At 33.8% G+C, this 19714-nt stretch overlaps 5 protein-coding genes across 8 annotated transcripts; 3 read left to right on the top strand and 2 right to left on the bottom strand.

Annotated features, from left to right (window-relative positions):
- The first annotated feature begins 711 nt into the window (after nucleotides 1-711).
- LOC124839032 (binding partner of ACD11 1-like) lies at nucleotides 712-3939 on the top strand. Of its 2 annotated transcripts, XM_047314771.2 has the most exons (5): nucleotides 716-1155; nucleotides 1666-1769; nucleotides 1854-1929; nucleotides 2196-2273; nucleotides 2694-3939. In XM_047314771.2, the coding sequence occupies exons 1-5, from the start codon at nucleotides 1150-1152 to the stop codon at nucleotides 3459-3461; spliced, it is 1032 nt and encodes a 343-aa protein (XP_047170727.2). In that variant the 5' UTR covers nucleotides 716-1149; the 3' UTR covers nucleotides 3462-3939. The 2 variants fall into 2 exon arrangements, with proteins under 2 accessions (XP_087965211.1, XP_047170727.2); XM_088109085.1 differs by having other exon boundaries at nucleotides 712-1155; nucleotides 1666-1929.
- Nucleotides 3940-4074: 135 nt separating this feature from the next.
- LOC124839033 (Mitochondrial import inner membrane translocase subunit Tim17/Tim22/Tim23 family protein) lies at nucleotides 4075-7508 on the bottom strand. Of its 3 annotated transcripts, none has more exons than XM_047314774.2 (5): nucleotides 7355-7508; nucleotides 6929-7144; nucleotides 6243-6433; nucleotides 6074-6146; nucleotides 4075-4374 (listed from the first exon to the last, which is right to left on the bottom strand). In XM_047314774.2, the coding sequence occupies exons 2-5, from the start codon at nucleotides 7089-7091 to the stop codon at nucleotides 4289-4291; spliced, it is 513 nt and encodes a 170-aa protein (XP_047170730.1). In that variant the 5' UTR covers nucleotides 7092-7144; nucleotides 7355-7508; the 3' UTR covers nucleotides 4075-4288. The 3 variants fall into 3 exon arrangements, with proteins under 3 accessions (XP_047170730.1, XP_047170732.1, XP_087965212.1); XM_047314776.2 differs by lacking the exon at nucleotides 4075-4374 and adding an exon at nucleotides 4381-5798; XM_088109086.1 differs by lacking the exon at nucleotides 4075-4374 and adding an exon at nucleotides 4381-5755.
- A 1827-nt stretch (nucleotides 7509-9335) lies between these two features.
- On the top strand, nucleotides 9336-11434 carry LOC124839038 (TOM1-like protein 1). The gene is made up of 3 exons (XM_047314780.2): nucleotides 9336-9961; nucleotides 10348-10680; nucleotides 10831-11434. Exons 1-3 carry the CDS (start codon nucleotides 9443-9445, stop codon nucleotides 11233-11235), a joined length of 1257 nt encoding a protein of 418 aa, XP_047170736.2. The 5' UTR covers nucleotides 9336-9442; the 3' UTR covers nucleotides 11236-11434.
- Nucleotides 11435-12112: 678 nt separating this feature from the next.
- On the top strand, nucleotides 12113-17242 carry LOC124844295 (Exostosin family protein). The gene is made up of 9 exons (XM_088111084.1): nucleotides 12113-12656; nucleotides 12750-12923; nucleotides 13377-13534; nucleotides 13621-13768; nucleotides 14118-14233; nucleotides 14316-14454; nucleotides 15351-15461; nucleotides 15577-15645; nucleotides 16937-17242. Exons 1-9 carry the CDS (start codon nucleotides 12207-12209, stop codon nucleotides 17066-17068), a joined length of 1497 nt encoding a protein of 498 aa, XP_087967210.1. The 5' UTR covers nucleotides 12113-12206; the 3' UTR covers nucleotides 17069-17242.
- Nucleotides 17243-17756: 514 nt separating this feature from the next.
- LOC124844299 (uncharacterized) lies at nucleotides 17757-18342 on the bottom strand. The gene is made up of 2 exons (XM_047321210.2): nucleotides 18186-18342; nucleotides 17757-18113 (listed from the first exon to the last, which is right to left on the bottom strand). Exons 1-2 carry the CDS (start codon nucleotides 18279-18281, stop codon nucleotides 17958-17960), a joined length of 252 nt encoding a protein of 83 aa, XP_047177166.1. The 5' UTR covers nucleotides 18282-18342; the 3' UTR covers nucleotides 17757-17957.
- Between the last annotated feature and the right edge of the window lie 1372 nt (nucleotides 18343-19714).

Below are 19714 nucleotides of genomic sequence, written 5' to 3'. Positions count from 1 at the left end.
AAAGAAAAAGGAAAAAGAAATATTTTTAAAATTATACATATTGTTGTGTTAGCAAATATTCTGACATATCAACGTAACAATTAGACATGTCACGTAAAAGTTAACTTGGTCAACATAACTATTAGATATGTCTTTTAAAAGTTGACGTTGCTGGTTTTGAAAGATATATTTAATGAATTATTAAATTATAGAAATGAGTTTCAAAAAGAACGAATTCTAATTTTAAATGTAAATTGAAGAACTAAAACATACTTAATCCTTTAAAAATATAAATATCACATTCAGTAATAAATAAATAAATAAAATATGAACTCAATATTACAACTATACCAAAAGTACAATTAAACCTTATGTTGGCTAGGCTTTATTTAATTGAACTAGTTTTGATTAATGCAAAGTGTAATGGTTGATTGTATCATCTTTGTTTGATTAATGATTGTTGGTTCACCAGACTGTTTTATTTTTTAATATTTTTTTTTTACTGTGGGAACTGATAGAATAACATCTGTGGTAGAATGGACAATTGCAGAATTACTTCAAAATGAAGAGGGTCGGACAGAGGTGAAACAAAATAAATAAAATACATCCAAGGTTTGAATGTTTGAAAGAACCGAACGACTCTAACAACGTTTGGAAAATCAAAATTCTTGAATATGCAAGAGTAAAGCTTCTTAACTTGAATCTAGGCGATTCAACATTTCGCTTTGTTTGATTTGTTTGTGTCGTGCCATTTACTTAACTTTGGTGTGTTCTGATCAATGAATAACAAGAGTAGAGTTTTAATGTCAGAGTAGAAAAAACATTGTAATAACAGGTTAACGTGTAGCTATTTTCTAAGCACGAATTTACGTGTAGTTTCTAATAATATATCTTCTGCAACAGGTGTGAGGTTATTGGCAAGATGGAACAAAGTCGAAACAACTGATGTGGCAGTTTTTGAGAGTACAATGTTGCTGATATGCTTATCTCACATCATCTCCACCTAAATTTATATGCTATAAAAGAAAAAATAGATTTTACATCACAAGAAGGAAAAGGAGAACAGGAAAAAAAATCAACCATAACAGATTCCATTATCAAAACTTCAAACCACATCTTCTCGGGGAAAAGATTGATCTCTGGCATAGGACTTCAAATAAATAATCAGCTATGTCGGTTAGTTGCATGACCCTTCGATCGTTATTTTATTTCGTGATTTTGTTTAGAACTAAAAGGAACAAATTTAAGGATGTCTTGTTGTAAGGTAGATGATTCCGTATTTTTGGAATTGTTACGTTGTGGATCTGGTAAGAATCTCTAATCAATTCATGTTGGCATGTAAAAATCCATGCCATTGTTTTCTTTCTAATTTCTAACATTTTGGGTGAGCTTATCGATCTGAGTCTCGTGTGATTTCATTTAACGTTGGGGGAATTCTCATTTCTCATCATACAAACAGTAGCATAGTTTGAATATTTGAGGGCAGGAAATAGAAAACTGAAAACAAAGAAGACGAATGTGTGTGTATGGTGTTTGTTCTTTTCATCATTTCCTCCAGAAATCATTGCAATCAAAAAACGTAAAAAATAGTGAAATTCATAGGAATATTAATGTGATGTAAGGACAATCTACGAAATTTCTTAACTTTTACTGTTCAAAATGCTAATCTATTTGTCTGTTTAACAGATGAGATCGGTGAAAGTAAGCAACATCTCTTCAGATGCAACCGAGCAAGATTTGAGGGAATTTCTTACCTTCCCTGGAAAAATTGAACATGTTGAAATGGAAAGGTTTGTATACATAATATCAATGAAAAGGGAAGTCCCCAGATTTTGGATAGAACATGCAGCATATAATATCTCTCAATTTTTCAGTGACAAGGGAAGTTCCAAAGTTGCGTATGTGACCTTCAGTACTCCAGATGGAGCAGAAACTGCAGTTCTTCTCTCGGTAGATTCATTCTCATTGCCTTCTGCTAATTTTGTTGTTATGATACATAAAGATACATGTATCCAGTCATTTACATTTTACAAATCTATTCTCTATATTGAAAATTTGATGTTTCAATAGCTAATATTCTCTATTTGACAAACCGATAGAATATGCAGCTCTTTCTATTATGGGAAAGAATGGTAACAGTTTCACTATTATAGTAGAGCTGGCAAAATTAATTTCATGTTTAAGAGCTGACATGAAACTTGTGTTGGTGTCTTCAGGGAGCAGTTGTGTATGGACAGTCTCTAAACATCGAATTGGCTAAGGATTATGCTTTGCCTACTTCGACCGCATCTCCAGTAACTATTCCCTCTATTTTTGTATTATTGCAGAGTAGAAACTATATATATTTATGACCATCATGTGTCTGATATCCCCCAAATAATCTCTGCATAATAGGCTGTCAAAAATTTTAACTTACAAAAAATAATAGAACTCGAGTACACCATGTTTGGAGAATTTAATTGAGAGTTGGGACTAAGGCAATCTCAGATAAAGTAACAAGTTTTCTCCTACTCAAAACAACAAAAATTATGAGTGAAACTCTCTTAAGAAAGCACAACACAAACTTGTGTGACTTTAATAAATTTTAACTTGTAATAAATAACGTTTTTAAGAGACTCTTAGAAAGTGATTCGCTCTTTTTTATTTGGTATCTGTAGTATGTTGAGAATCATGTTAGACAATTTATAGTGTAATGATTCTGACCTGCAACACAGACTAGTAACGCTGAGAGTGGGGAATCTGGTATGAGAAAGGCAGAGGATGTTGTAAGCAGCATGTTAGCCAAGGGCTTCATTTTGGGTAAAGATGCATTGAACCGAGCAAAATCCTTTGATGAAAGGCACAGACTTACTTCCACGGCCTCAGCAAAAGTTGCTTCTTTGGACCAGAAGGTGGGATTTACTGAAAAGATCAGTGCTGGTACAGTTATAGTGAATGACAAGGTGAAAGAAATGGATGAGAAATTTCAAGTCTCAGAGAAGACTAAAACTGCAATTTCAGCAGCTGAGCAGTCAGTGTCCAGTGCTGGATCTGCCATAATGAAGAATCGGTATGTGTTGACTGGGGCTACATGGGTCACAGGTGCTTACAACAGGGTTGCAAGGAAGGCTGAGGAAGTGGGACAGAAAACTAAGGAGAAGGTTTTGGCGCAGAATAATCAAGGAAAAACTGAAGGTCATGTCCACACCAGTATGTCGGAACCCACGACAACTAATCAAACCTCCAAACAGGCAACCACGGTCAATGAACCCTCAAAACCTGAACCTCAACAGGCCACCACAGTTGATCCACCCTCCAAATCTGAAACTCAGCAGGCCACAACAGTTAATGAACCCTCCAAACCTGAACCTCAACTGGCCACCATAATTAACGAATCCTCCAAACCTGAACCTCAAGAGGCCACCACAGTTAACGAACCCTCCAAACCTGAACCTCAACAGTTAATCAAGGATGGCCAATCTGCCAGTCCAGCTAAAATCTAGTGCCTGATCCTATGATTTGCAAACGAATGTGCGAAATTTGGGTCATATATATGAGCTTATTAGAGTATTTTTGAGAAGTTGGATGGTATATGTCTAATAACCAACTGTGTTGTAGAAATAAATTAAAACCGGAGAGCCTCAGTGTACTTCTTTTCTGAGACTTCATGCAGTCAAATATATACCCTATTTACTCCGTCCTGAGGAAACACGGTTACGTCCATGTATCTTGTTTATTACGCTAGTTACTAATAGACTAATAGTTGCATGTATCTCTCCATGAGAATCTCTCTCTCTAATAGTTGCATGTATCTCTCCATGAGAATCTCTCTCTCTAATAGTTGCATGTATCTCTCCATGAGAATCTCTCTCTCTGTATATGTATGTGTGTGTATGTATATATATATATATCAAATGATCTTTTAATTTCTAAAAAGTTTGTCTAATATTGTACTTAACAATTTGCAACCACACGCTATTTTTGGTGAACTTTCGAAAACCATATTAGAAGCTCGATTGAATACTTGAACGGGTTCTCACTCATGTTTTCACCAAAATAGATAATGGCGGCTGTAAAATGCTGAATGCGTCAGAGATTTATTCAGTCACGAATGCATAAAGAAAACAACTATTTAAATTGCTTAATACTAAATCATATCATTACATCACAGCTTTCCCTAGTTTGGAAATGCATTTGACATCGTATACAAATGAATTATTAATGTAAATAAATGCTGCAGTATGTGTGCTCCGCAATCACGTCCCGGTATAAAATGGGCCAAAGACTTCAGCCAGAACTTAAAAAATGTGTTAGGATGACGTCAATTAACTTACTGATGTCTCTCCAAAAACTTCTCTATTACGACGGAGAATGCCGCAAAGCCAGCACAACCAACACAAGCTGCCTTTGGGCCACCTAGAACCACGTCACAAAAAGGGAAAGTTTAACATACATCATGAAGGGAGAAATAAAGGTAGAGGACAGGTTCATAAAGGAGAACGTTTGATTTTCTATTCTTGGTTTGCCTGGTTCATTATCCTTTTAGTATACCTCTCTCCCTCTATTCCTTTCTCATTACACCTATCACTCTTTACATGTCCCTCCCAAGGTTCTACTGTCACGAGATCTATTCAACTGATTCTTACCAAAGTGTATTATCTTATTTCCTGATTTTATTACAGCACAAAAAGAAAATTTAGCTATAAAACTACTTTGAAAAGGAATAAACAGAACAATTTTAAAAAAGTCGTGTGTATAAGAGGGGCTTTGTTGCCAAGGCTCCCCAAGGATGCCATGTTCCCTGCTGGTACAGCACTCCTCTATAGGGAGGCAGCGCTGACTTGGGCAATCAATTCTTTTGGGTTGGTATGGTTTTTGAGTGTAGGGTGGTATTGTATAAATAGTTTCAAGATTGGGCTATCTTAAAAGCTGTAGGTAGGTTTCCAAGTATCAGAGTAAACAAGCACCAGCTTGCATTACATACACATCACTATCGCCTACCAACTTTGTTGGCCATTCCCAGAACCCATTCAACAATCCTCATCCTAAAACAGCAAGGACTAGTTCCTTCTACCTTGCAGATAACATTTCAGTTGAGATAAGCAGAAATAACCGTTTTTGTGAAGTTAAAAGTTCAGAGCAAGGGATTCAAGCTTCAAAGAACCTGAACCAATTCTTGAAAATGAATCATCTATGTTTAGGAACTGACAAGAAAATTCATTTTATGCTTTATTTTTATCATAGTAGTTAGTTATATTAAATTCTTGGTATCTTCAGAAAAGGAATTAAATTGTAAGTATATCAATACTACAAAATCATTTTTCTATGATTATTAAATTCTATTGTGAAACAAGAGTTTAGTGACAATAAAAATTGAGGTTGTGATCATTTTCAAAAATAGAGTGTGGATGCAAAGAAAAGAGCAGTGCAATGGACTAACTTTTGTTGTAAATTATCATTTTCCCAGACAGGATTAGAGGACTAGAACATAAGCTCTTGAAAATCAATGATCCATTCTTCAACAACAAAGCCTTTTCCCACCAGGGTGGAGTCAACTAAATGGATATGATCAAACAACACCATAATATTTTGTAATGAATAATTTATATAGAAAAATTATTGACTTCTAAATTTTTCTTAATGGCCATGCCATAGTTTTTCTTAGTCTCTGCCTCCAGCAATTGACTCTTAAATTTTTCATGACGGCAATGCCTATAGTTTTTCTAAGTCTCTGCCTCTAGTATTTGAGCTATCTCCATCTGACCTAGTGTCCTTACGAGGGGCTTCTTCAGGTCATCTCCAACATGCCCAAACCACCAAAGTTTAGTTTCTCATCTTTTCTACAATAATTTTTCAATACAATATTTATTAATGATATATCTGCAAAAGTAAACCACTTCCAAAAGTGCATCCTTTTTCTTTCGTGGAACCCAGTATCTAAGATAAAACCAAACATAGAACAGCAAAGTGCAATCTTGCAGTATCACATTTACGTGCATAGGTCTCTAAGTCTGTTCTATACAAGCCTTGCCAGCCCATTTATGCAGTTCCTTTGCTAAATCAAGAGAAAGAAAAGCACGATAAAATGATAGAAAAACATAAAAAAATGTGTTACCTTTTGCTGATATTGCACCTCCAGTTGCACATCCAGCAACTACGGTATTTGTTATGTCATGTTTCGCTCGAGCCTGAAAAAAAAAATCAAGGGCCCACGTGGTAAGAAGAATGAGCCTCATAATGTAAATATATATTTCCATTCATCAAATTATCAAAATCCATTAGACCTTCTCAACAACACATTCAGCAGCTGAGAATACAAAACCCATGACAGCAAATGCTTTGGCTGAACTCCAACTCCTTCTCCCCATCTGCTTTGCTTGATATATAAGCTGTTGTCTGCCGGTCATTTCCTCTTGCATCAGTGGGTTGTCCAGTGCTCCAAGAAATAAACCCATGAAGATGCCAAGTCCACCCCCTAAAAGGAACATCACATGAATCCCAATAAACTCAAGTTCATTCAATGACATATTTGATGTGGCGGTACCCCTCAAATTGAATATGTTGAACCCTCAAATTGAATATGTTGAACGTAAAGTATGTGAGCAAAAAAGATCATTAATGGACTGAAACAGTAGCCTAAATCATATAAAAAACCTATTGGGAATATTAATCTACTTGCCTCACAGACAATGATGAAGCATTAGCAGTAAGGATGGTTAGTCAAATTATGCATAATCCTAAAAATCCCATCTTAGAGTTTTCCATCGTAATAAGTACCCAATAGGTACCAGTGGAAAGAACATCCTAAATGAAGCTGAAATTTCATAAAGACACTGACTACACTTGAACAGTTGATGATATAAGGTCCATATTCATTTCAGGAAAATCAATTCAGTTAATCAGAGGAGCAAGAAGCAAAACAGAGGTACGCATTAGAAAAAAAAAAAGAGGAGAGGATTGAATGGCATACCCATGACTCCACTGACAACACTGCGCACTGCACAATTGTTCCAAATGTCTTGACCACGGATTTCCTCAACCGAGGGCAGCCTTATGGGCTCAATCTGAGGCTTCTCAGCTTCTGCTGAGTTCAAAGAACCATTTTCAACTGCTTTATCGGAACCATCAGCCATTTGTAAAGCTTAACCAGAGAATACGGTAGAGCTGATTGAAATCCGCACAGATGCTGTGTAATCAACGAAGAAATAAATATTTCATCACTACTGCTACTTCGTTATGAAGTAAAACCGCACAAAATATCTATCAATGATGCAGAATAAATAGGACATCGAATCATACAGAAAAGTAAAATTGCAAAATACTATTTCACAGATGCTATGGTAAATAACAAATACAAGTAAGCTTGAAACAATGAGATGAGGAGAGGAAAGAGTACCAATCGGCGGAGACGCCCAGGAAACTGGTGGAGGTTCGCTGTGAAGGGCGGAACGGAGGCAGAGGGTTCTCCGGTCTGGAGGAAGTAGAAGAATGGTGTGCCAGGATGCTGCCAGTTAGGGTACTAACCTATTTATACGTAAACATCTTCAGTTTCTTATATAATATAAGCTCTAAATAAAGGAATATATATATAAGTGAGATTTTAATTTTAATATTCTCCTATAAAAAAAGTATTACTTTTAAATATATATTTTAACATATTGTAAAAAAATATTGGTTGAGATTAACACTATTATATAAGTGAGGTGATTAAATTAATTTTAGATACCTATTTTAATTAGTTGATTAAATAATACCAATAAATTACAATGACGACATTGCATACAATAGGACAGAATTTTAACTTCTTAGATGAAAAACAACAAATAAATAAAATTTATTTTAAATTATTATACTTTTAAATATTAAATTCTCATAGAAACCCACCCAACTAGTTGCTCACAACAAATTCTTTTTTACTTTTAACTTAGTGTATTTATTAAAACAATGTGGTGGATTTTAAGGAAATTAATATCCCAAAAACATCAATATCACCTATTACAATTTAATTGCTGGATGATGGTAAAATTAACATGAAAAGTTTGTTGACTATTTAAACAATTAAAGAATAATTATGTTTATAATCCCTTGAAAAATTGTGGTAATTTCAGCTTTGGTTTCTCAAATTTAATAAAAAAAGAATTTATTTTCCCAAAAAATAAAAAATATAATTTTAGTCCTTACATTTTAAATTTAACGAATTAAAATAATTTTAAATCTTAAATTTTAATTTCTGAAAAAACATATTTTAGTATATAATGTAATGTTTAGAAGGACTAAAATCATATACTTTTCAATATTAAAAAAAGTCTTTATAAATTGGATGAATCAAAACTACAATTACTCTTGATTTCATGGACTAAAATAAGCTAAAAACAGATTTAATTTCAAGTGCCTCTTTTGGATTGTGATAATATATTATAAGAGATCAAGACATTATTAGTTTTTTAATTGAAGTTATTAATAAAGGGAGCAATAAAGGGAGAGCATCATATTCCGAGTCTTTAATAATCAACTTCCTGATTAAAAAAATTAAACAAATAAAAAAAAAAGCTGTGTTAACCTTGAAGATATTATGCTAATCTTTAATAGACAACTAAATTTTTTATTCACTTATTTATTCAGAATTGGGGTGTTTTGTTGCGTAGAGATAACTTTAGTTTAAGAAAAATGATAGTTTGATGTAGATAAATTTTTTATATTCATTTAACATTATTTTATTTTTCTCCTAAAAAAATACAAAAATATAATTAGTCGAAACTATTTTATTTTTTACTTTGTGTTAAATAACGTAAAAATATGTCGTTTAAAACATATAATTAACTTTAAATCTTATTTTATAATCGATTTTTATAAAATTAAGTTAGATTTAAAGTTTATTTTTCAATATAATATCAAAATGATGATTAAAGTATAGGTTTAATGTCTTAATAGATCCATATTTTTGTTATGTTCTTTTATTTTTTGGCGTCTCAGTTGGATCCTTATTTTTGTTAATTTGATGCAAATAAATCCTTTTCGTCAATTTCATCAAACGGTGTTAATGAATGTGTGACGTGGCTGAGGACTCAATTGAGACGTCAAAAAATAAAGGAACCTATTACAAAAATAGGAATATTGAGACATTAAACCTTAAAGTATATGTTGAACAAATTTTATTGTGGGTTAGATATATTATTTTGGAAGAAAACAAAATAATAAAGACAAAAACTTAAATTTTCTGTGAAATTTCGAAGTTTTCGAAAAAAAAAAATGAAGGTTGTTTTATCTTTTTGTGATTTTATCTAACGTAACGTACGAGGAATTATATGAAATTGGAGCTTTGGACTTATATACGAGAAGGCTGAAACTCCAAGGAACACATCCACCACACTGTTTGTCGTCACCCACATCAACAAAACAGCGGAATTCAAACCTTCTTCCTTTGGTTTTCACTTCATCTTTGCTAGCTCAAGCGCAGTTTTTCATCCGCAAATTTTGAGGAAAAATGAGCGAAAATCTGATGGGAAGAGTGAACGCTTTGGGGGAGCGACTGAAAATTGGAGGAGCTGAGGTGGGTCGGAAGATGAGTGCTGGAATGAGTTCTGTAAGCTTCAAAGTCAAAGAGTTTTTCCAGGATTCAAGCCATGCCGATAAACTCGTCGGGGAAGCTACCTCCGAGACCCTTCATCACCCTCACTGGCCCATCATTCTTCATCTGTGTGATTTGATCAATGGTGATCAGCTTAACACTGCTGAAGCGGTTCGTGCTATAAAGAAAAGGGTTGTTTCCAAGAGTCATAGAACTCAGTATCTGGCTCTGGTTCTGCTTGAAGCACTGGTCAAGAACTGTGACAAGGCTTTCTTGGAGGTGGCAACTGAGAGAGTCCTTGATGAGATGGTCAAGCTCATTGATGACCCTTATACTTTTGTTAATAACAGGAACAAGGCTTTGATGATGATTGAAGCTTGGGGAGAGTCAACCACTGAACTTCGCTATCTTCCTGTCTATGCACAAACTTTCAAGGTAATTTCTCAACTTTACAGGCCTTTCACTTGTGAAATAAGAGAAGCAAAATAGGGTATCAGTGTCAACTCAAGATTTGTTTGAATTGGATCATTTCTAAATAAGAGTTAAAATTTATTTCTTATCATAACTATCTTCTTTTAGCGATATTGGTTGTTTTTTTGATGTTAGTTTCACCACAGTCGGAGTGTAAGTGAACGCAAACCTCACCTATAAATGAATGCAAACATTACTTTATAAATCAATTTTGTAGAGTTGAATTAAACTTAAAAATCAACTTCACCGTTTTAACTAACAATATGGTATTTTTGCTTTTGAACTTTCCTTGTCTATCCTTTTTGTAATGAGTCATGAATGGTTTCATATATAACACTTTTCTGATCCAGAGTTTGAAATCGAGGGGTATTCTATTCCCCGGTCGTGACAACGAAAGTTTGGCTCCTATTTTCACTCCACCTCGTTCTGGCACTGCTCCAGAGGCAGATGTCAGTCTTGAACATCTTATGCAGCATAATGTACAGAGTTTTTCGCCTGTTACTCCTTCTCGTTCTGCCTCTACTTCAGAGGCTGATGTCAATCTTGCACATCTTATGCACCATGACGTTCGTGTCAAAAGCTTTACGTCTCAACAAACAGAGGAAGCTTTTGATGTTGCGAGAAACAGCTTTGAGCTTCTTTCTACCGTGTTATCTTCTTCAACGCAGAAGGATGTTCTAAAGGTATTCTCCTTTGTTTTCGTTGAGTACTGGTTGCATTCTTATGTTTCCTTTCGCTTGAAACTTGACATCGACCACAATATTCAAAGACCATGCGATCTTAGCTCTTTACTGTAATGCTTTTAGTGACCAACTTGTGTATGATATTTTCAGGATGATTTGGTTACGACATTAGTACAACAGTGCCGACAGTCTCAGACAACTGTCCATAGAATCATTGAGACATCATGGGATAATGAAGCACTGCTTTGTGAGGCCTTGAATATAAATGATGAGATCGAGAAGGTTGTGAAGAGATATGAAGAAATGAAGAAGAAGAAGAAGAAGCATGCAGAACCTGAAACTGCCACAGAAGATTACGAGGCACCCCATTTTACAGAAGAGGAAGCTCTGGTTAGAAAGAGTGGAAGTTCGAGAAGTGAAGTTCAGAGAGGGAACCAGGATGACATGTTGGATGATCTTGATGAGATGATATTTGGGAAAAGGGGTGGTTTTGATGGAGGACAATATCCAAACAAACAACGTTCATCAACAAAAGATGATCTCATCTCCTTCTGAGTTCACACTACAACAAAGTTTCGATTTTTATTACAACACTACGTTTGATTTTGTGGCTTCCTGTTTTCGTTTTATACATGTTGTTTATGAAACGATGTCTCATACTACTTTCTTTCCATTATTCTTTCCTTTCTCTCCCTTCTATTAGTATTGGTTAAAACCATCATCAATATGAAGCTTTAATATTATTATTATAAACAAAATTCCACCTAGTACAATTTTTCATTTTTTTTCATATATCTTTTATAAGTATATATACTATTTACAGTATTATATGTATGGTCTATAGCTCAGATTGTTTAGCTGCCATAATGAATTTAATCGATTATCAAACAAATTCGTAAATCATGAATTAATGAATTTGAAAGTAAATATGATTACCCACAATTAGATTCAAAAGTTTATTTATCTAAAAAATAAGTTATTATTGTATTAATTATTAATTATGAAAAATTAAATTGATTTTAACATCAAAGAGAATTAATCTCAATTCCATACCTCAAACAATATCTATAAAAAATAACTCTAAAAATATAATAGATTATAATAAGAATGTCTCACGCTTAATTTGATTTAATTTTCAATAAGAGTCGGTCTAGTTAAACCTACACAATCAAATATAGTTTGATTTAAATTAATTTAATATAAATTTAAATTAGATCAAATTAATATTTTGCAATTGATCATAAGTAAAAGTTTGTAATTTTTTTTAGATATCTTATAATGATTTTTCTTTTAATTTCCCTTTAGTTTGGGTATGAATAATAAAATCAAACAAGTTTATGTATATATATAATTAATATATTTTACAAAGTAAAAATTAAACAAAGAGGTGAAAATTAAAAATACTATTTAGCTATACACTCGTGAAGGAACATTATCTGGAGAATTTGAGAGATTGTATCTTGATATTGTTATAGATGAGTGGTGTTGTGTCTGTAAATTTTTGTGTGCAGTGATCGACCGTGACAATGGCCGGAAAGTACATTCCACGATCGAAATCGCGAGCCACTCTGTTCCTCTTCCTTCTCGCTTTCTCTCTCCTCTTCATCCTCTTCTCTCTCTCTCCTCTCCGCTCTCCCTCCCTTTCTCCCACCAATGTCCGCGTTTCCGATGCCGAAACTTCCTTCCTCGTCTCCCTCGACCGTTTCCTCACCGCCACGCCGTCCTCCCTTTCCGACGACACCGCGCACGACGGACAAGAGGACCTCGTCGCCAAGCTCGACGACGCCGTTTATCGCTCCGAGATGGACAGGCTGTACACCGATCCTTACTACCCGCTCTCCCTTCCCCTTAGGGTTTACGTCTACGACATGCCCCCAAAGTTCACCTACGATTTGCTCTGGCTCTTCAAAAGGACCTACCGGGAAACCTCCAATCTCACCTCCAATGGAAGTCCCGTTCACCGTCTCATCGAACAGGTTTCTTCCTTCTCCTCCTGTTTTTCCTCGCTTTATTCCCTCACCGTTTGTTAATCTGTTAATTGCGTCGGTTGGTTGTGATTGCGGATGCAGCACTCCATTGATTACTGGCTCTGGGCGGATCTCATCGCACCCCAATCGAAGAGGCTCTTGAACAGTGTCATCAGGGTTCAACGACAGGAGGAGGCTGATTTGTTTTACGTACCCTTCTTTACCACTATCAGCTTCTTCCTCATGGAAAAACAACAATGCAAGGCCCTTTATAGGGTGTGAGTGCTCTTCTAATGCTCTCATTTCTCTTCATGTTACCTTCTTTCAATTATGCATTAACCACCAATTTGATTATCCAACTATTACCCTTCTCTTCCTACATAATAAAACCATATAAGTTATTCCCCAAGTATTAATGTTTAGCCCCCGAGTTTGATAAACTTTACTAACAATTTAAGAACTAATTTGAAAGGTTTTTGAATATTTAGGAGACTGTAGACAGTGTATTACTTTAAAAATTAGTATTTAGGAGAGAGGGTAATACTTCAGGCGGAGATTGAGAGTTTATTCCTTAACTATTAACAATATTAGTATTTAGGAGAGAGGGTAATACTTCTGGAGGAAATTGAGAGTTTATTCCTTGACTATTAACAATACTAGAACCTTGTTTTTCTGGTTTGATGGCTAGTGCAATGTGGATAATTATGCCTGATGTTGTTGTGGATGTAGGAAGCTTTGAAGTGGATCACTGATCAACCTGCATGGAAGCGCTCTGGTGGTAGAGATCACATAATCCCTGTGCATCATCCCTGGTCTTTTAAGTCTGTTCGAAAAGACGTGAAGAAAGCAATATGGTTGTTGCCTGATATGGATTCCACAGGGAACTGGTCATTTTTTAACTTGCACACCACTTTTTAAATTCAATGTTATTGTTTGTTAGAAGTGGCATCCAGTGATCCTTTTCCTCTTTCAGGTACAAGCCAGGACAGGTTTTTCTGGAGAAGGACCTGATTCTTCCATACGTTCCCAATCTTGATTTATGTGATGCCAAGTGTTTGGCTGAGACAAATCCTAAGAGAAATATGCTGCTTTTCTTTCGGGGCCGGCTCAAGAGAAATGCGGTAAGCATGTTGTGTGATGCCTGGTTAATTTATTGACTGGTAGGTGGAAGCTTTAAAAGTTCTATCTGCATTTGATGTCACTTCACTTGAAATCTAGAAATCTGAGTTAATGTTAACTTTCCTATTCCATCTTATGTTGAAGTGACAAGTATTGTCAATGGTGGAGAGTATCGGTGTATATTTTTCTGGTTTTGTCAACGTTAGTTCTTCTGAGTTAGAACTGTCTTTGAGCAACTAAAATCAGGATGTGTGATATACCCTACGTATGCAGCATTCTCAAATTTTTTGCTCACTTGCATGGCTGCATGTTTTTATATTTTTAGTTGCTTTGTTTGCGATCTTGTTTCAGGGAGGAAAGATACGCTCTAAACTTGTCGACGAATTACGTGGGGCTGATGGTGTGAGTATAGAGGAGGGAACAGCTGGGGAGGGGGGAAAAGAAGCTGCTCAAATTGGCATGCGCAAGTAATATAAGTTCAGCACTTGGATAGATGAACTCTGGTTCCTTACTTTTTTGTATTTATTTGCTTGCCTTGCACATCATCAGGTCTCTGTTTTGCCTAAGCCCAGCTGGCGACACTCCATCCTCTGCTAGATTATTTGATGCCATTGTTAGTGGATGCATTCCAGTTATAATAAGTGATGAGCTGGAGCTTCCTTTTGAAGGAATACTTGATTACAGGAAGGTGTGTATGTATGCATTTATATCATGTATCTAATTACATTAAGAACATAATTGAGAGTTAATGGTATAATTGCAATAAAATAATGGTTAAAATAACTTGTTTGCTTGGGATGGTATTTATTTTGGTGTGGACTGTGTGACAAGGCACAATGGGAATATCGATTGGTTTATATATGTTACAACGGTACATAATACCTATCTCATTTTACATAGTACCTACCAGTTTAGATGATTAATATTGACTATTTTCTTGCGTGAGCTTCTTTTATTAGAGAGACAGACCTAGGGGATTGGATAACTAGATTGGACACCCGGTTATTTTCTTTTTTTTTGGTGCATGAAGAGGAACATATATGTTATTGCAGGACTCTATTATATGATTAACTGAGTTTGTTTTTAACTCATTCTCTGAAAATGAAATAGATATGTATAGAATAAAAGTTTTACTGAAGAAAAATATAAAGGGTTCCCTGATCACTAAAAAAAAGCACAAGGGGATAGCAGGAACCCCAAAATAGTCCAGCTGGGCCAATCCAGTTTATCTGACCCTGTGTATTGGAGCTGGAAGTGACAGTATTGACAAGATAGCCATGGCCCATGAGCATAAAACAACAAAGAGAAACTATAATCATAATCCTAACCCAAGATACATGCATTTATTTCAACCAAATGCACCGAAGAACAACATATATTGCACACCGTTACTGAATTTGGGCCTCTTGTTAAAAGTAAAACCTTAAAAAGACACTCCAAGGTAACGTATACTCAGTGACCAAAACTGCAGAGTGTGTGATATGCTATATGACTATTATCTGGTAACTCGGAGGCCTTATGAGTGTATTATTTTTTTTATTTTTTTTATGGGAATTTGCCATTAACTTTTTGCTATGTATGCAGATAGCATTGTTCATTTCCTCTAATGATGCCCTAAAGCCAGGTTGGCTTTTGAATTATTTGAAAGGCATCAGACCTGCTCGTATCAAAGAAATGCAACAAAATCTTGCTAAGGTTTGTAATTCCCTTCATGTAGAATTTAATTTAACTGATTTTTCATTTTCTAAAATGATTTGTGCATTGCCTTTCTTGCTTGTTTGATGTTTGATGTTTTCCTTTTTCTTTTCAGTATTCAAGGCATTTCCTGTATTCTAGTCCAGCTCAGCCGTTGGGTCCTGAAGACTTGGTTTGGAAAATGGTTTGCTACTGTTTGTTTTTCTATTTAAGTTTCTGTTTCTATTATTGTTTCTAGATTTTTTGTTTAGTTTTTGAAAAAGAACACAATTATGCTTATTCGTTCATTTGTTTTATAGTTTTTTATGAGTTTATTTCTTGACGCCATATAGTGAATGAAGTGGAATATGACCAGTAAGAGAAAGGTGGCAATCTATGTTAAGCTTTAATACTGACACACTTAGTTAGCTGTAGTGTTTCACTTTTAAGGACGTGTTACCTTAAAATAAGTTTTGGGTTACATTTTGTTTTACTTTGCTCTAAATGCTGTGACTATAACTTTTTGTTTCCTAGATTTTATTAGGAGTATGTTTATAAACTTCTCTGGAAACACTTCTAAAAGAGAAAAATGTGACAAGTGAAGAAAGGTGGCGATCAGAATATGTTAAGGCTTAATATTGACAGACGTAGTTTACTTGTATTGTTCACAGACATTTTACCTTAAAAATAGTTTTGGGTTACTTTTGTTTTGTAGAAGCTTTTCTTTGCCTTTCATTTTCTAGATTTTATTAGGGGTATGTGTGAACAAATTTCTTCATAAGCACTTCTAAAAGAGAAAAATAAGAAGAAAAAACTTAAATGGCTTTGTCCTAAGTTAAAATTAGATCATACACAAATTAAAAATAAGAATTTAGAGAAATTATGAGAAAACTAGTACAAATTGGCTAATTCATAAACTATTTTTAGCTTGTAGAGAAACTCAGTTTTTTCTTAGTTTTTGCTCTTTAGAAGTGCGCTTCTGAACAGGCCTAGGTAAAGATTCTGTCTGTGTGACACTACTAGCCCTGTGCTGGCCTGGTGTTTGTTTAAGAGATATATGAAAGAATGAAATATCCTTCTGCTATCAACATCGACACTATTAACCTACATTTCTCCTTGTGCTTACATCTGTTTGCCACACCGTTAGTTATTCTAATTTAGATTTACTTGGATTACTGTTTATTTTGTAAATTATTCTTTATATCATACTAATTTTATTCTTTTTTGGAGAAATTAGTATTGTATGTACATTTAATTTGTGTTGGAAACCATCAGAAATGTCTGTTGAGGAATCATGGAAAATTTGCATTCTAATCCTATACATGGCTTAATATTTCTATAATTCTCTTGGCAATTCTTAACTATTTGAAAATGGTTGGTGTAGGCATATGATATTCTGTGATGTTTGGTTTACCTTTATGTTGAGTGTATTCTGAGGCGAAGGAATGATGGTAGGCATCTTCTTACTATGGTTCTCTCTATTTTTGATGCTTCAGATGGCTGGGAAGTTGGTGAACATCAAGCTTCACACAAAAAGATCTCAACGTGTAGTGGAAGGATCTAGAAAACTGTGTACTTGTGATTGCAGGCCTGCCAATATTACTAAAACTGCTTCAATTATTTCTTGAATCACTTTGTTTTTTCTTTATAATTGTATTATCTGTAGTTTTGCTCATCCCCTTTGTATTTGTCTCCTGCAATTGTTTTTGTATTCTTTGGTTGGCTAGTTTGTTGTATAACTTCGATAGTACTTGACGGAAAAAGAATTTAAATGGCAATCAAAGATCATAATTGCTTGTAAATTCTTTTTTGATGACCAAATTTGTCCAGGCCAAAAGCCCAACACCCACTTATTTTATTTTCATTCAGGGATTACCCAATAAATGAAGATATATGTAATCATATATAATTCTTATAAATAATTATCATAACTAATTTGATTTCATTGTTTACAAAGGTGATTATGATTTGTGAGACTTCTGTACTGATTTATCCCCCTTTATATCATGTGATAGTTTTCACTTTTTTTCGAGAGTTGGCAATATGAAAAATGTGTTACGAATTTTGTTTTGAAAAATATGTTAATGCCGAAACATTGTTAACCAATGTTAATTTTCCTAAGGCTATATAGTTGAGCATTTGAGCTTCTACAGCCACTGAAACCTTTAACCACGCAGCTGTTTATGATTTTACATAACTTATATCACAATTTGACAAAATTAAGAAATTTTTTACCGTATAATAATAATCTATAATTAATACACGTTTCATATTATACCCATAAATACAGATCATTATAGGGAAGATGAAATCAAATAAACCAAAATTTCCGTCACTACATTCATGAAAGGAATTCAAACACAAACGAGGAAAAATCAAATATCCAATTATGAGATTCAAAGCAAAGAGCGGGTGATTTAAAATGAGAGCAAAAATTCATTTAGCATACAGTGCGTGTGGACATTAAGGAAGTAGAAGAGTTTATATTGGCTAAGCGAGAAGAAGAGTCTCTGTAGATCAAAGAAAGTAGAAGAGGAGGAAGGTCGAAATGGAGAGACACAAGAGGAGCTGAAGGAACAGCTCCGCCATGGCGCAGAGCTTGATCTTCTTCTTCATGAAACGCTCTTTCACCAACTGAATTTTCAGGTCATGGATTTCTCTCTCCCACTTTTCCTGATATCAATTATCGATTCATGAATCAATTCGTGAGAATCAGAGAGAGAGAGAGAGAGAGAAGGTTTTCACCTGGTGTTGGGAGTTGGAGGAATTGAAGGAATGGAGAAGCAATGCAGCTTTTGCGCAGCGACGTAACGCCGCTTCTGATTTCCCACTCTTTTCCATTTTCTCTGCAAATTGCCACCAACTCTAACTAACTTTCTCTTCTTTTTCATTTTCTTTAAGTTAAATACCACTGCACTTACCTATGTTTTTCAACAAAATCGTATTTATATATATTTTTATTTATTTTAAGATAAATATTTATACTGTGTTTAATCCTTGACACTCATTAATAAAACAACATTCATTTCTTTTATTTTATTTAAAAATATCATGTTAACTAAAATTTGAATAAAAAATTGTAAATAGTAAAGAACTTTTCTATAGACAAAATAAATTATTTAATTATATATTCAATATTTCATAAAAATAAGTTTGTCACTGGATTGGAAATTATATAGTAATGATAAAAGAAAGTTATATTTTTTTAGAAAAAACTATTATAATACAAAATAAATTCGTAAGTTTATTAATTTATTGTTATATATATATATATATATATATATATATATATATATATATATGATTTTAATCGGACTATAAATAAACATAACTTTTAATCTGATTAATAAGATTTCCCATATAGGGAATTCTTCCATTGGGTTTTGGGAAAAAGGACACCTTTGAGTTTTTTGTTGCTACTGTTATGCTGAGTTTTTCTTTTTTTTGTCAGAATTTAGTAATAAGTATGTCACCATGTTTCTCTCTGAATGAAGTCTAAAAAATATGAATAATAACATAGTCAAAGTGGCCATATTTATGAGTAAACCATCTTTTAAACTATCATTCCATATATTGATTTGATTAACTCAACTGCAATTCAACTTTGAGTGATACTGATAATAATAATAAAATTATTATAATAATTGAATAATCTGTATACAAATATCATATGTATAATTTTAGAACATTAAAAGTTCAAATAAAACGTCAATTTTAATAATTAAAATAAATATTCAAAAAATACCTTACCATACATATATTGAAATTTCAATACAATCTATTGATAATAAATTAATATGTAAAATGAAGGAAAGTTTGTAATTTATAAATTAAAATAACATATTAATTTAATTTAATTTAAATCAACGACTCTTTGACCAGTGGTTTTCAAACCAAAACTTTAAAGCAACCAATCACAAAGTGTATATTCAAACCATAAAGTGGAGCAAGGTTCCGCCATAGATGAACTAATAAGTTAAGTTAAAGTTACTGTAATTATAAAACATTTATGATTATTAAAATATTTCACATAATTTAATAAATTGTTTGTTTAAAAGATTTGTTTAATATTTTACAACTTTAATGATTAATTTAATAGAAAGAATGGAGACGTTAGAAATAAATTGAAATTGCATGTTTCAGGAAGTGAGTGTTTCATGACGTTTTGTGACAGCCTAACGGGTCGATAATGTTGTAACGTGTCAACAACAACACTTCTTTGACTTTAGTCAAATTGATCATTAGTCATGAAATTTAATTTTTAAAAACAAATA

Source organism: Vigna umbellata, chromosome 3, assembly GCF_029865625.1.
Source record: "Vigna umbellata cultivar VRB3 chromosome 3, Vumbellata_1.0, whole genome shotgun sequence".
NCBI classification, from domain to species: Eukaryota; Viridiplantae; Streptophyta; class Magnoliopsida; order Fabales; family Fabaceae; genus Vigna; species Vigna umbellata.
Note: the sequence above shows the minus strand (reverse complement) of the source record. Positions and strands in the feature narration are given on the sequence as shown.

Bases quoted from the DNA above. Each gene is read 5' to 3' on its own strand.
- LOC124839032 (XM_088109085.1), top strand. The intron at 1,930-2,195 runs GTAGATTCATTC...TGGTGTCTTCAG, and splicing joins AAACTGCAGTTCTTCTCTCG to GGAGCAGTTGTGTATGGACA. The intron at 2,274-2,693 runs GTAACTATTCCC...CCTGCAACACAG, and splicing joins CTACTTCGACCGCATCTCCA to ACTAGTAACGCTGAGAGTGG.
- LOC124839033 (XM_047314774.2), bottom strand. From the start codon at position 7,091: ATGGCTGATGGTTCCGATAAAGCAGTTGAAAATGGTTCTTTGAACTCA. The intron at 6,434-6,928 runs GTATGCCATTCA...TGTTCCTTTTAG, and splicing joins TGTTGTCAGTGGAGTCATGG to GGGGTGGACTTGGCATCTTC. The intron at 6,147-6,242 runs GTCTAATGGATT...TTTTTTTTTCAG, and splicing joins CTGAATGTGTTGTTGAGAAG to GCTCGAGCGAAACATGACAT.
- LOC124839038 (XM_047314780.2), top strand. From the start codon at position 9,443: ATGAGCGAAAATCTGATGGGAAGAGTGAACGCTTTGGGGGAGCGACTG. The intron at 9,962-10,347 runs GTAATTTCTCAA...TTTCTGATCCAG, and splicing joins TCTATGCACAAACTTTCAAG to AGTTTGAAATCGAGGGGTAT. The intron at 10,681-10,830 runs GTATTCTCCTTT...TGATATTTTCAG, and splicing joins CGCAGAAGGATGTTCTAAAG to GATGATTTGGTTACGACATT.
- LOC124844295 (XM_088111084.1), top strand. From the start codon at position 12,207: ATGGCCGGAAAGTACATTCCACGATCGAAATCGCGAGCCACTCTGTTC. The intron at 12,657-12,749 runs GTTTCTTCCTTC...TTGCGGATGCAG, and splicing joins TTCACCGTCTCATCGAACAG to CACTCCATTGATTACTGGCT. The intron at 15,646-16,936 runs GTTTGCTACTGT...TTGATGCTTCAG, and splicing joins AAGACTTGGTTTGGAAAATG to ATGGCTGGGAAGTTGGTGAA.
- LOC124844299 (XM_047321210.2), bottom strand. From the start codon at position 18,281: ATGGAAAAGAGTGGGAAATCAGAAGCGGCGTTACGTCGCTGCGCAAAA. The intron at 18,114-18,185 runs GTGAAAACCTTC...AATTGATATCAG, and splicing joins CCTCCAACTCCCAACACCAG to GAAAAGTGGGAGAGAGAAAT.